At 35.4% G+C, this 14,864-nt stretch overlaps 1 protein-coding gene across 6 annotated transcripts in view; it reads left to right on the top strand.

The window, feature by feature from the left end:
• NSD1 (nuclear receptor binding SET domain protein 1) overlaps positions 1-14,864 on the top strand; it is a 153,331-nt gene that overhangs the window by 89,120 nt on the left and 49,347 nt on the right. For all 6 annotated transcript variants that reach the window (XM_016203271.2, XM_016203267.2, XM_087816440.1 and 3 more), the window contains 6 exons: positions 1,790-2,060; positions 3,264-3,373; positions 7,805-7,880; positions 10,835-10,953; positions 11,892-12,035; positions 14,700-14,823. In XM_016203271.2, coding sequence (XP_016058757.2) covers positions 1,790-2,060; positions 3,264-3,373; positions 7,805-7,880; positions 10,835-10,953; positions 11,892-12,035; positions 14,700-14,823 — 844 coding nt within the window. The remainder of the gene's footprint in view (positions 1-1,789; positions 2,061-3,263; positions 3,374-7,804; positions 7,881-10,834; positions 10,954-11,891; positions 12,036-14,699; positions 14,824-14,864) is intronic.

Genomic DNA, 14,864 nt, shown 5'->3' on the forward strand with positions numbered 1-14,864 from the left:
TTTAATTGGTGACATATTAGGTAATCTTTTTTCTTTTTGGGGGATTATTGCTATGGCCTTAATGAATTTTTATAGCTATAGTGTATCTCAATCAACTGCATTTTTCACCCTTTAAAAATTTAAAGTAAAACATATACAGCAGTTGCCCCATTTCTACTGTTTTAGTTACCATGATCAGAAAATACTAAATGGAAAATTTCAGAAATGAACAATTCATAAGTTTTAAATTCTACACCATTCTGAGTGGCATCATGAAATCTCGAGCGGTCCTGTTCTGCCCCTCCTGGGATAGGAGTCATCCCTTTATTTAGCCCTTAGTCACTTAGTAGCCCTCTTGGTTATCACATTAACTATCGTATCTCAGTGCTTATGTTCAAGTCACTCTTATTTAATAATTATTCCAAAGTGCAAGAATAGTGAGGCTGACAATTCAGATATGCCAAAGAGAAGCTATAAAGTGCTTCCTTTAAGTGAAAGTTCTTGATTTAATAAGGAAAGAAAAAATAATTGTAGGCTGAGATCCCTAAGATGTACAGTAAGAACGAGTCTTCTATCCTTGAAATTGTGAAGAAGGAAAAAGAAATTTTTGCTAGTTTTGCTGTTGCACCTCATGCAAAAGCTATAGCCCCAGTGAGTGATAAGTACTTATTTAAGATGGAAAAGGCACTAAATTTGTGGGTGGAAGACATGAACAGAAACGTGTTCCACTTGATGGCAATGTGTTGTGCCGGAAAGCATTGAGCCTATATGAAGACTTCAGTAAGGGATCCCCTGAAATGATGACACCAGGCGATTTACTGCAAGTAAGGGATGGTTACACAAATTTAGGAATAGATTTGGCATTTTTATCATCTCATATTATCACAAGAAGAGTACAATATAATAATATACTTTGAGAGAGAAAGACCACATTCCCGTAACTTTTATTACAGTGCATTGTTATAATTGTTCTGTTTTGTTATTAATTATTGTTAATCTCTTACTGTGCCTAATTTATAAAATAAACTTTATCATAGGTATGTAGGAAAAAACATAGAATATATAGGGTATAGTACTACCCAGGGTTTCAAACATCCACTGGGGGTCTTAGAACATATCCCCCGTGGATATACTTCTGTATAACATAAAATTTACAATTGTAACCATTTTGAGGTGTACAGTTCTATGGCATTAAGTACATTCACATTGTTTTGCAATCATCACCACCATTCATCATCTCCAGAACTTTTTCATCTTCCCAAACTGAAACTCTGTGCTTACTGTTTAAAAACTTCCTATTAACCCCTCTCCCAACCCCTGGCAACCACCATTCTGTTTGCTGTCTCTATGAATTTTACTATTTAGGTACTTAAAGAAGTGGAGCTTTACAATATTTATTTGATTGTGACTAGCTGATTTTACTTAGAGTAATGCCTTCAAGGTTCATTCACATTGTCACATGTGTCAGAATTTTATTTCTTTTTAAGTGCATTATTCTTTTTTAAAAAATTTTTTATTATTTATCTATTTATTTTTAAAATATGTTTTTATTCATTTCAGAGAGTGGAAGGGAAAGGGAGAGATAGAAACATCAATGATGAGTCAGTCATCAAAAGGCTGCCTCCTGCACGCCCTCTACTGGGGATCAAGCCTACAATCTGGGCATGTTCCCTGACTGGGAATCGAACTGTGATCTCCTGGTTCATGGGTAGTCGCTCAACCACTGAGCCACACCGGCCAGGCAGTCCATTATTTTTTTTGACAGTCAAATTACTGGCCTATGGATTCTATTTTTATTTTTTGCTCTTAGGTAAGTTCCCGCTGTGAAGAGGAAAACCTTTTAGTACGAAGTCGATCTAATGCTCAGAACAAGCAGGTGGATGAGAATTCTTTGATTTCAACCAAAGAAGAGCCTCCAGTTCTTGAAAGGGAGGCTCCATTTTTGGAAGGGCCCTTGGCTCAGTCAGAACTTGGAGGTGGACATGCTGAGTTGCCACAGTTGACATTGTCTGTGCCTGTGGCTCTGGAAGTCTCTCCACGGCCTGCCCTTAAGTCTGAGGAATTGCTAATTAAAACACCAGGTAAGATGTGGCTGGAGTCTCAGTATATAAGTGGATATGACTAGAGAAAGCAGGAGATTTTAGTATGTTTTGATGAAAAGCCAGTGGTGTATCTCCGTACAACAAAACTACCAACTTTGTCCTGAAAAGTCCCTGAAGTACTGGCTGAATGGATATAATGACCATAAATTGATGGTGCACTGTTAAGAAGACATTTTTAAAAACTACTCTTCTTACTTTGTTGTTGCTGTTCATGATTGTTGATCAGCTACCATGTGAGTCAGCACCCAGGATAACAGGGTTTTTGAGGAGAGGCACTGCACACTGTGGAGTAATCACATGAAACTTAGGCTTCAGATAATGGCTCACCAATCCTTGTGTTACTTGGGAAGTTGTTTAACCTCTGAACTTGTTTCCTCATGTATAAAATGGAGATTATAATAATGTAATAATGTATAATGTAACTTACCTGACACATAGTAAGCAGCTAAGTAAGTGTAAATATTCTCTTGAAGTGAATTACTAATTTATTTTCACTTTGTTATTCTTTACATATGTGTCACCTGATGAGAGTTGGATCTAATTAAACATACTGTGTCTAATTCATCTTCTGACTGTTGAATATTGTGGTCAGCCAAGGAAAATTTTTGTTGTAACTTTTTACATTCCCAGTAATACCTTGTAATGATATATATTTTTAAAAAGTATACCAATTATGTTTAATCAAGTTAGGCAGAATAAAAAAAGACTTTAAATAGAATAATAGTTACCTGTTATGTGCCAAACTCTGTTATTAATCTTTTAACAGCAATCCTACAATGTAAATAAATGCCTTTTATTTATTTTGGAGCAGAACAAAAATTCTAATCTTGGTTCATTTATGCCCAGAATTCAGGCTTTACTTCACCTAACATCTTCTCCTTTTGTCCTTACCACCATTGAATTGCTCTAAAAGCAGTTCTGCCCTTTTTGATGTCTTCCTGTGTTCTTTTGTCATTTACACACACACCCTCACATTAGTTTGTCTATATTGAAAACTATGTTCTTGTTTTATGCTAACATTTTAGAACAAATAAATTCCTACCTTGTCCCTCCCCACAAGATGATGAGAAAAACATTTAAAAATATGGTGACTGATTTTTGTGTGGTATATACATTTTAAAAAAAATTAGATTGTGTAGCCCAGTTTCTACATAATCTAATGAAAAGATACATGTGTTTCAGGTAATTATGAAAGTAAGCGTCAGAGAAAACCAACTAAGAAACTTCTGGAATCAAATGATTTAGACCCTGGATTTATGCCCAAGAAAGGGGATCTTGGCCTTTCTAAAAAGGTATGTTAATTTAGTCAATCTAAATGATGCTCATATACATGGAAATTACAGAATGTCAGCATACACTTGGTCGGTTTGAGAGATCCTATATTAAGAGGCTGTTTTGCATTTTTTACATGTGTGTCATTTGGTTTTAGGTTTTCTTTACAAATGAAAATGAAAAAAGCGTTTAAGATTGAGTAAAGCTTGTGTTAGTTGTAATTTCTTTCATGGACTCAAAAGCTCTTACTAGATTTCTGTTTCACTTCTGTTTCTACAAGGCACTGACCTACTCACATCCCATTATCCTGTCTGTATAACACTTCAGAAAAGACACAGCTCATCTGTAATCCAGGCAGAAACATTTGAACTTAAGTTTTTGAGTTTGCAAACTTGATTTTCATTAGCCAAGAAGGCATCGTTGAATAGTAGGTGGAAATAGAAAATTATTTTCTCATTTTATAATGGATAACAGCCTGATACTGATTCCTTAGGAAACACCTTGTGCCCCTCAAGTGTGAGGAGTAACTCATGGTAAGTGTTGGAATTTCAGTTATAGGATGCATAGATTCCCTATTAATTTTTTTTTAAAGAAAACTTACAGATTGTAACAGAATAATTTGAGTTTTTGTACTTCTTTCTTTTTTTTAAAAAAAATCTTCATCTGAAGATATTTTTTCCATTGCTTTTCAGAGAGAGTGGAAGGGGGAGGGAGAGAGACAGAGAGAGAGGGAAGAAGGGAGGAAGAGAGAGAGAGAAAAACATTGATGTGAGAGTGACACACGGACTGGTTGCCTTCCTCATGCACCCTGACCAGGGGTGGGTATCGAACCTGAAACCGAGGTATGTGCCCTTGACTGGGAATTAAACCCAAGTCCCTTTGGTGCTTGGGTCGATGCTCTGACCACTGAGAAACACCCACTAGGGTGGACTTCTTTCTTTAGCTATAACAAATTCTTATTTTTTAATTCTACGTTAAGGCCTCTTAAGCTTTTGCTTTTGTTAGGTATTCCCCCATCTAGATTAGCGTGTTAATGTAAATTTTAATTTATTCGTGTTTTTATTCCTTATTTTAGTAATTACATTCCATCCTTTAATTCTTTTATTCTTCTCAAATCAGTGTTATGACATGGACTTTTCAATTACTCTTATGCTCATCTCCTGCCCTCGAAACTTTCTCTGCAGTTTGTATAACCTTCCGTGACATCATGTCTACAATTCACCGTATTCTCTTTGTACCTTGCACTCTAGTAAGGGTATGATAATCTTCTGCAGTGCTTTGTCTCCTGGTTTTGTCTTACTCAAATCTTAGCTATTTTGCAAGATTCTGGAAGAGGTAGATGGCAAGGGCCAGGGAAATTGGAATTCAGTTTAATATTTTGAGAATGGAGTGATATTTGCAATCAGATGATAAATTTAGTAGTGTTATTCAAGACTGTTTGTTACTGCTAGAGGTGGGGGGATGACAACTTTCAAAGGAGGAAAGAATTGAGGCCAGTTAAGTGAATTATTTTTCCCTCCCCCCAGTTTTTTTAAGATATATTTGATATATAAAAGTGAATGATTCAAAGGAATAAGATGAATCCTCAATGCTTTTGAGACTTGATTACTTAAAAAATAGTGTTAATTTGTATAATCTTGCTCTGTCAGATGGAGGTTTTTAGTCTAAAATGTGACTTGCCATGTTCGAGGATGATTTTTTCCACCCTCTAAGGGGATAAAAATCATGATTTAGTTTATATACTTAATTTAAATTTATGTAGGCAACTGTATCCCAGAACACTTTCCATTTTTTAATTGTGATATAATTTACATGAATAAAATGTGTAAACCTTAATGTTCTATGTGATAGATAGTTGCATATACCATGTAAGTACCCCCTAACTTAGGTGTGTCCTATATCCGTCACCCCCGAAAGTTCTCTTGTACCCTTTTTAGTCAATTCCCCGTTCTCATCTTCTCCAGAGGCAATGCTTTCTTACTTCTTTCACCATAGGTTAGTTTTTCTTGTCCTTGAATGTCATATATATAGTTTATTTTTGTTAATCTGGCTTCTGTTATTCAACATTTGTTATTGAAGTACATTCAATCGTTTATTCCCTTTTGTTGCTGAGTAGCATCCCAAGTACAACTTGCTTACTCTTTCTCCTGTTGATGCTCATTGGAATTTTTCATTTTGAGGCTATTAATCCTAATACTGATGTGAACTTTCTACTCTGAATCTTTTTGTGGACAAATATTTTCATTTCTCTTGGTGTAAACACTTTGCAGTGGATAATTGGTTAATAGATGTTTACTTTTTAAAGAACCTACCATACAGTTCTCCAAAGTGGTTGAACAACTTCACACTCCACCAGGAATATATGAGAGTTCATTTGCTCCACATCTAAAATGTCAGTCATTTTAAATTTAGCCATTTTGGTGGGTATTAAGGGATATCTAACTATGGTTTTAATTTATGTTTCCCTAATGATTAATGATGTTGAGCTCCTTAGTATTTATCATTCCTCTATCTTTGTAAAGTGACTGTTAAAGCATACATACATTTTTGGTTGGGATATTTATCTTTTTTATGGTGGTTATCTAGGAGTGCTTTTTATTTTGGGATATAAGTTCTTTGTTAGATTTATGTACTATAAATAATTTTTCCCAGTCTGGGGCTTGCCTATTTATTTTCTTAGTTGTCTTTCACTAGAAGTTTTTTAATGTAATTTTTTCTTCTTGTGTTTATTTCAAGAAATCTTTGCCTACCCCATGGATAGAAAGGTGTTCTTCCTGTGTTTTCTTTTAGGATTTTTATTCTGGATTTTATGTACGGAGCTTTGTTCCATCTTTGTTTTTTTTGAGGTGGAGTTTTGAAGATATTTTTACCCCCCACATGGATGTCCTATTATATGTGCAGCATTTGTTAAAAATCTCATATCTGTAGAATTCTCTGTCTCTCATATTTTTGGTCTCTTTTTAAGCATTAGATATAATTAATAACTCACTGTTGAATTTTAGCTTTTTTGGTAGGAAGATGGGCATTATACTTGGCACTAGAACAGGAGAAAAACCACCATTATTGGTGATGGCTAGCACCAGGCTCTGGAGAGAGTGACCTTTTTTCTGTTTTAGGAGTTAGTCCTTCCATTCTGATCTGATCATGAGGTCATGGTTATTCTGAGGTATATTTTGTCATCAGGTTCAAGTCATGAATCATTTCCATCTTGGGACTACACCATGAGTCCCCCTGTCTGTAGATGGATCAATCAGTGGGTTAGAGAAAGAGGGTCTGTCTTTTGAGGTAATGGTAACTTAAAGGTGTACTGGCTTAATGTATATTCACACCAGAGTATGTGTAAAGTAAGTTATTGACATCTTAGTCATGTCCTCCAAAGCACTAATAGAGTTCTGTGATCATTTTCATTCTACGAAGAGCAGATGGTTTTTTGTTCATGTAATGTAGTGTGTGGGTTTGTTTGTTTTTGTCCTGTTATATCTATTTTAACTTACAAAATAAGTCGATCAGGTTGGAAATGAGAATATTTTCTGCATTGTTCTCTGACTGTAGGTTTGGGAATATTCTAATTGTTTTTGCTCCACAGCTTTTGGGTGAATGTTAAATGAAGAACTATAAACTGGTTATCTGAATAATTAGTAGATCGTGTTTTTCTTTAAATTATCCAGATCGTTCGCCTTCGAGTCTTTTGTTCCGTTTAACTGGATACCTAACATTTGCTCCTTCATTTTGTTTGACTTTGTAAGATTCTGATCTACATTGAACATGAGGAAAGTAGTAGTATTAAGATTTATTAATGTATGTAGTGAGCATTTGGAAATTCACAGCTGTATTTTATCTTATTTTGACCTCAAACTTTGGGAACTTTATAGCAAGAATAGCATCCATTATGTTGACTTTTTGTGGCCACTAAATTTTGTTTTACAGTTATGAAGAATATTATTCTTGTGGGAGAAGACATTTTCTTGTAATGGAATTAATTCATACAAGCATTAGTAGTAGGAGAATAAAATGTGTTGTGAATTACTCTTGATGTCTGTTTTGTTTTAATGTTGCTTTAATTTATATTAATTAGAAAGACATTCCATTATGCAGAGTTTTTTTAATATTCACAGTTTATCAAGTAAATGTATAAAATCTAATTATAAATACAGTTTTAAGAAGGTAGATTTTAAATACAGGGTGGAATAGAACTGATGAGGTGAGTCTCTCTGTACATAACCCTTCTCTTTCTCCTCACACTTCATAGCTGTATTCTGTATCTGCTTTTGGAGCATTTAAAAAAAATCTGATGCCTTTCCCTATGAAGTTTCTGTTAAATCCCTTACTATTAACATACTTTTAATTATTTAAAAAAACAGCCAGGATTCTGTATCTATGGCAATGGGCCATTCAGTTTTTGGCATATACTGTAAAGGGTTTTTTTTATATTGAATTTTACTTATTTGTAGTGCTATGAAGCTGGTCACTTGGAGAATAACATTACTGAATCATGTGCTGCATCTCATTCTAAAGAGTTTGGTAGAGGTGAGTATTTATGAGGTTTTAAAAAAATGTAATGCAAAAAAGAGTGTGAAGCACCTTTTCAGTTAACTAGAAAAGCTGTTATGTATATAAGCAAGACCAATGAGGTTGTAAGTTCTAAGACTTGTTTGCCCCAAATGTACATACTAAAACTATACATGACACTAGAAAATTATATCATCATTTTCGTATTTATGCTGAAATTAGTTAAATGGAATTAGAATTATATAAGCGTAAGGAAATGTTAGGAACAATAGAGAAAATTCAGCTTCTTCTTTTCTTATAATTCTCCAGACTACATCATTATTTTTTTGGTTTTGATCCTATTTTTGTTTCTATAGGATAGAAAATAAGGACTCTGAATCGAGAGGGACATTACATATCATCTAAGCCAGTCTTTGACAGTCTTAGTTTCTTTTTACCACGTCTACGACCTTTAATCTGTGAGCATATGCTTGAAAAAGAGAACTTACATTTGAGTCTAGTCCATTGTGGTTGCTTCTTAAGGGCTTTTAATCTTTTAGATTAAATTGGAATCTGACTCTTGGAACTTCTACTTGGTGATTTTGGTTCAGCCCACAGGTGGAATGGGCAGCCCTTCATTCAATAATGGATATAATAATCATAGTTGGAACATTTACTCTACCAGGTCCCTTGCATAGGGCCATTACTGCTAGTCCATCTAAAGCATTATAAAGAGTTAGGATATTATCTATATTTTTATAGAAGAAATATGAACATGAAAGAGGTGGCAGTATTAGAGAACTAAATCCAGCCTTGACTCAATTCATTGCCACACTACTGTGTTTTTATTCACCCCAGATTTTCTCCATGTCAGTTTTTTGGACCACTTTGATCATTTGTCTGCCAGTGACATTTATTGATTATTACCATTCTTGAGATATTAGCCCAGATATGAGCCCATTGCATCAGACGTGGTCTTCCAACAAAGGGTATCATGGGACGATTACAGTTTGTGTGGTCTTAAATGCACATTCTTCATATGTGATGCATGATTACTAAGTTTTCTAGCAAGTAAATCTAGCAGTATGTTAGCTTATTTTAACCTTGTGCTAATTGTAATTCGTTAGGTTTATCAATTTGCTTGCTTGTTGTTGTGTTTTTTTTTTTATCACCAAGGATATTTTATTCATTGATTTTTAGAGAGAGTGGAAGGGAGGGAAAAGGGGAGAGAACTAAAAGGGGGAGAGAAAGAAGAGGGAGGAGAGAGAGAGAGAAAAACATTGGGTGAGAGAGAGACATCGATTGGCTGCCTCCTTCATGGGTTCTGATCTGGATCGAACCTGCAACCCAGGTATGCACCCTTGACTGGGAATTGAACCCACAACCCTTCAGTGTGTGGGCTGATGCTCCGACCACTGAGCCACACAGGCCAGGGCTGCTTGCTTGCTTTAAAAAAACAACTACTTAACAAAATAATATCAGCTCTTTTCTATACTTTTGTACTTAATTTTTTTTTGTAAAACCTACAACTTGCACTTTATTCTTTGTATATTTCATCTAAAATTTTCTGCTTGTGAGGATTTTGAACCTTTATTCTGCCATTATATTAACTCTTCCTTTAGTCACAGGCTATCAGTAACTTTGATAGCAAAGCTTCTTCATCTCCATTAGGTAATCCAAGAAAGCCCTAAGACAATTTTCCAAAGTCCAGCCTTTATGTTGATACCTAGTTTAATTATCTTGGAACATTTTATGAAATATCTCTTTAGATTCCTCTTGATGTTTTTATAACAGATATTTGAAATATGTATAATAGAAAATGAGAAACTGGAATTTCATTTTCTAAGTATGCTGGATTAGACCACACATTCACTTTATATTGTTGGATGTTCAAGGTTATAGTGCCACTGTATGGATATATGAATATCCTTTAAGCCACTAAATGTATTGGGGGAGGTATTTTTTCCCCTTTCTCTCAGCCAAGTTTTATATATTTCAACTTTTCATCTTAATCCTTAAATCATACAGTGATATAATTTACTGTCTTTAATCTTGGAAGCCAGGTTTTAGTATTCTTGTCTGACTGTAAATGCATTTTCTCCTCATCTATAGGATATTAAAGTCCTTTGAGGAACTAGGAAGTATTTTATTTCAACCATGTAGGACAGTGATTTTCAACCAGTGTGTCACGAGAATTTTTTTTTTTTTTTTTTAATATATCTTTATTGATTTCAAAGAGAGGAAAGGAGAGGGATAGGGAGAGAGAGATAGAAGCATCAATGATGAGAGAGTCATTGATCAGCTGCCTCCTGCATGCCCCTGACTGGGGATCGAGCCTGCAACCCGGGCATGTGGCCTGACCGGGAATTGAACCCTGATCCCCTGGATCCTAGGTCAACGCTCAACCGCTGAGCCATGCCCGGCTGGGCCACAAGAATTTTTAAAACATGCAATACCTATTTAGTCAGGAACACTGACCTCTTTTCCCTTAGATTGTCAAATCAAAAAATGACAACAGCCAAAAAAAGAAAAAAAAAAATGACAATAGCCAACACAACAATAGCTATCCAGTGTAAATGAATCGAAATTATACTTTTTTCCCTCCAGATCGGCAAAATACATATTTTTTGTTGTGCTGCGGAATTTTAGTAATTAGTTTATATGTGCCATGAGATGAAAAAGGTTGAAAATCGCTGATGTAGAATGAAATTCTACATCAGCTTTAATAATCTACTTATACATTTATCATTTAATCTGTATGAGACAGAATTTATATATAAGTAGCTAATTCCCCAGTTACTTATATAGTCATGGGTAAGCCTCTTTTCCTCTCCCCATTTTCCTCATTTTCAAAGTTGGAGAATTAAACCATAAATTTAAGGTTAGTTTTTACTCTAACATACCATAATTTTATGAGTTTCCTTAGTTGAGGGTAGGAGTTCTTGGACATAAATATCATTTACTAGCAGGTAACACCTGTTTTCCTGTCATAGGCACTACCAAGATATTTGATAAACCAAGGAGGCGAAAACGACAAAGGCATGCTGTAGCTAAGGTGCATTGTAAACGAATGAAAAATGAAGACTCATCAAGAGAAACTCCAGGCTCAGAGGTATTACTCAGTTCCTAATCTTTTGATCTTCCATCCAAAGTGAAGCTACTTTTCACAGTAGAGGGCACGTCCCTCTTTCCCTTGAATTTACTTAATAGTATTCTACTGAAATGGCTAGTGGATATAAGGAATCCTGGAGAAAAAGGATAGGCTGATCCTAGTAAAAATCCGTCAAGGCACATATGGCATCTGTGGGTATGACCTTTTTATAAGATCACATCCTATGTTCTAGGTGTCAGATGAAATTTCATGCTTCATCAGGAAGGTGAACTTTTTTCTAAAAACAAAAGAGCACAATATCAAGTACCATATGACCCAAATGTTGCCCTTTAAAAAAGATGAGACTGCTGCAATTAGGGGGAACACTCACTTGCTTATTTTTTAAGACCCATCAACTGCTTAATTTTCAAATAATATTTGTAAACATCAGCTTTTAGGAAACAGAGATAGATTTAAAACAATTTCCTTATAGAGTATCAGTGTAGCCATTGATGCTATGTCTGACTTTTACAACTAAGGTTAAAAGAGCCTTAGAACAAGTCAGGCTGGCATCACACATGATAAAGAGTATTTCTTTCCAGGACAATTTGAATAGAATGCCCAAGAGGGGCATTATTTAGGAAACACTGATCTTGGAAGGACAAATAAGTAACCAAATAAACTTAAGAATGTTTTCTCTCCCTTAGTGAAACCTTAAAATGGAACAGCTCAAAAAGTTCCAGTGGAACAGCCTCAGAGCAGTTAGTGGCAGGCATGAGGCGCCCACTACCCGCCCAATCACAGCAGGGTTAGAACTAACATTGCATGCAGTCCGCCCGCGTGATTGGCTGAACATCTGTAAGTGCTTAATGGCTAGACAAATAGCAGCCCAGAGGGAGGGGGTCAGATGGAGGAGACATCAATAATGCAGATGTGGGACATTATTTTTTCTCTGCAAGGGAGAACTGATGACAAACAGGATGGCTGCAAGCCCCAAGGAGGCTGTTGAAGAGGGCATAGAAAACGACCACGGGATGCCCGCATCTAAAAAACTGCAGGGTGAACGAGGTGGAGGAGCTGCACTCAAGGAGAATGTTTGTCAGGTAAAAAATGTTGCCAACTTGCCTTTTGATTTCATGCTTATGTTTTAAGAGAAGCCCTCTCCGTTTCTTGATGGCCCAGTCATTATTAGAATAATAATTTTATTGGATGATTCCAGTAGAGTCACTTCCCTTGGAGGATTTAATAGTTTTTCCTCCCCACAAAAAGAGAAAGAGAAGTATTTAGTGTCGGTGAACCACTTGCCCCTTGTTGCCCATGAGTAGATTTCCTGAAACAAGTCTGAGATGGGAGAGGTGAAGCTATGGTTGCTCACTCAAAGATCATTTTCCTGTTCCTCTCCATGGGTGAGGATATTGGGGTTTCTAACGGATTTTTCAAGGGTAATTTTTGCTTTGAAATTTAAAACAATTTTTTTTTTTGCTTTAAAGTAGTAACTTTAGAGGACCTCCCATCTATCTGTATAATAACTTTAGAGAACCTACTGCTTGTGTTTTTCTAATTAATTCATAAACATTTATACAGTATTTACTATGTTTTAAGCATTGTACCAATCACTATAAATATTACATCATATCATATTAATTATAACAATCTTATAAGGTAGATTAATTATAACAATCTTATCATCTTATCATCATTATCCTCATTTTATAGATGAGGAAATAGGCACAGAGATGTTAAATAGTAAAGCCGGATATAAACTCAGGCAGTCTGGGTTTAGAGTCTTAATAAAATCACTATGTTATATTGCCCCTCTGTGAGATGTGACTCTGCTTTATTGTTGAAGAGCCTTTATTTCACTTGGGAGTAGAGTCAATTAATTCAATGGATTTTTTGGTTAGGTTCTCTTTTTATGGTCTTGATTTACCTTTGTAAATTCTTAAAAACTGGCTTGTAAAAAAGTTGAAGATATTTGTTTGTTTGTACTTTTTCTCATTAAAACAGCTAAAAAATAAAATTAACCCAGGCCTAGAATGTTATTATGGTCAGTGTAATTTCAGCTCAGTTTCTTTCACTATTATATGCATTTTTTGTGTGCGCACATACATTTTGATCAAAGAAGGTTGATCATATTTAATATTTAGACCAGTTCCCAAATACAGGGTTAGTCCTCAGAGACTGTTATTCCCACAAAGATTATTAAGAAAATGTGATTAAAATTATGGAGACTCAGTGGTCCTGTCTTGTTTAGGTCAGTCTTTGTTTAAATCTGTTTTCCTTATGTAATTTAATAATAGTACCTCTTTTCACTTTTAAGTGTCCCACTTTGAAAGATGAATTACAGTTAAAGGGTTATTCTATACATTTGGTTGATTTGAAAAATGTATTCTTCAATATGTACTGTAATTGAAGTTTTCCTGTTTTAGGAATGAAGGTGAATTTATTGTACATTGAAGCTAATGTCACTTGGCACTCTGAATATACAGAACAAAATATATAACACTTATGGCATTTGTTAATTTTTATGTATGAAAATAGTGGATAATGGAAGAGCCAAATATGTGAGACTAGTTCAGACTACAGGTTGATTAAGATCTTGGGTTTCCCTCTTAATCTCTTGCTGCCTCTGGCCCTTTCCTTCCAAAGTTCTTCTTGTTTATTTTCTATTAAGTGGCCAAGGCCTGTTCTATTTCTTTGGCTTCCTGAAGATACTAGATTTACCTACCCACCTGTTCCTTTTCTTGTCTCTTGTCTTACAGAATTAAGTATAAAACTTTTTTTTCTTCTTCCCATTTTTAGACATGGGGAAACAAGTCAGGATATTAGAGTAACAAATATTGGGAATTTGCAGAATTTTCATAAATCTTACAATTTTTCAGAGTGACAGATCTAGATAGATCCTTATTTTCTAAAGCTCTATCTTAAGTGACACCTGTCTTAGATGAGATCATCTGAAAAAGATGATACCTGTGAGATGACTCGTATCTCAAGAGTTGTTCAGATCTTAATTGGAGCCCTGTTAGAACAGTTGTGACCCAAGTCCAGCTAGATAGTATCTCTTGCTTAAACCTTTACAGTAGTCTTCTTGATTGTCTCTGCTTCTTTTCCCACCTTTTTACTCTTAAACTCATTTTCCATGTAGCAGTCACAGGGATCTGTTTTTAAATGAATAACTGATTTTAGCCTTCCCTTGGTAAAGCTCTTTAATGGAACACCTAAAATCTGAAACTCTATACCATAATCTGTAAGGTGACATAATCAGGCCTTTGGCACTGTAATACCTCATCTTCTACCACTTACAACTTTTGTTCACTGTAGTCCAGTGACACTGGCATTCCTTGTGATTCTTAGACATGCCATGATTTTTCCTGTTTGTGGACTTTCTGTATCTGCGGCCTTCTTGGCCCTTCTTTCAGATCACAGGGCTGACTTGTCATTCAGAGCCAGTCTGAGAGGCCATTCCTAATCACCCAATCCAAAGTATCTATTTGAGCTCTCTACCTAATGCTTATCATTGTCTCCTATCTTTCCTGTTTAAGTTTTTACTTGTATTTTCTATCCTTAGAGTATAAGAACCATGAGAGCCAGTGACGTTGTGCTACCTGGCATAGAGGAGATAATCATTAAATATTGACTGAATGGTTGGTGGGATTTTTTGTTTCTGACAAAGCTACTTACTAATCTTTGCTTTTATGAGGGCCTTCTTCTTTGGATTTTAAAAAACCTTTCTGAATAGACAAATCTGTTTTTTTTTCTCTTAACAGAACTGTGAGAAACTGGGTGAGCTGCTGTTATGTGAGGCTCAGTGCTGTGGGGCTTTCCACCTCGAGTGCCTTGGATTAACTGAGATGCCCAGAGGAAAATTCATCTGCAATGAATGTCGCACAGGTAAAGTTAGGTATAGAGGGGCCTTCCTCCAAAGAAGGTTT

The sequence above is a fragment of the Miniopterus natalensis genome, chromosome 4 (genome assembly GCF_054644295.1).
Source record: "Miniopterus natalensis isolate mMinNat1 chromosome 4, mMinNat1.hap1, whole genome shotgun sequence".
Taxonomy (NCBI): Eukaryota; Metazoa; Chordata; class Mammalia; order Chiroptera; family Miniopteridae; genus Miniopterus; species Miniopterus natalensis.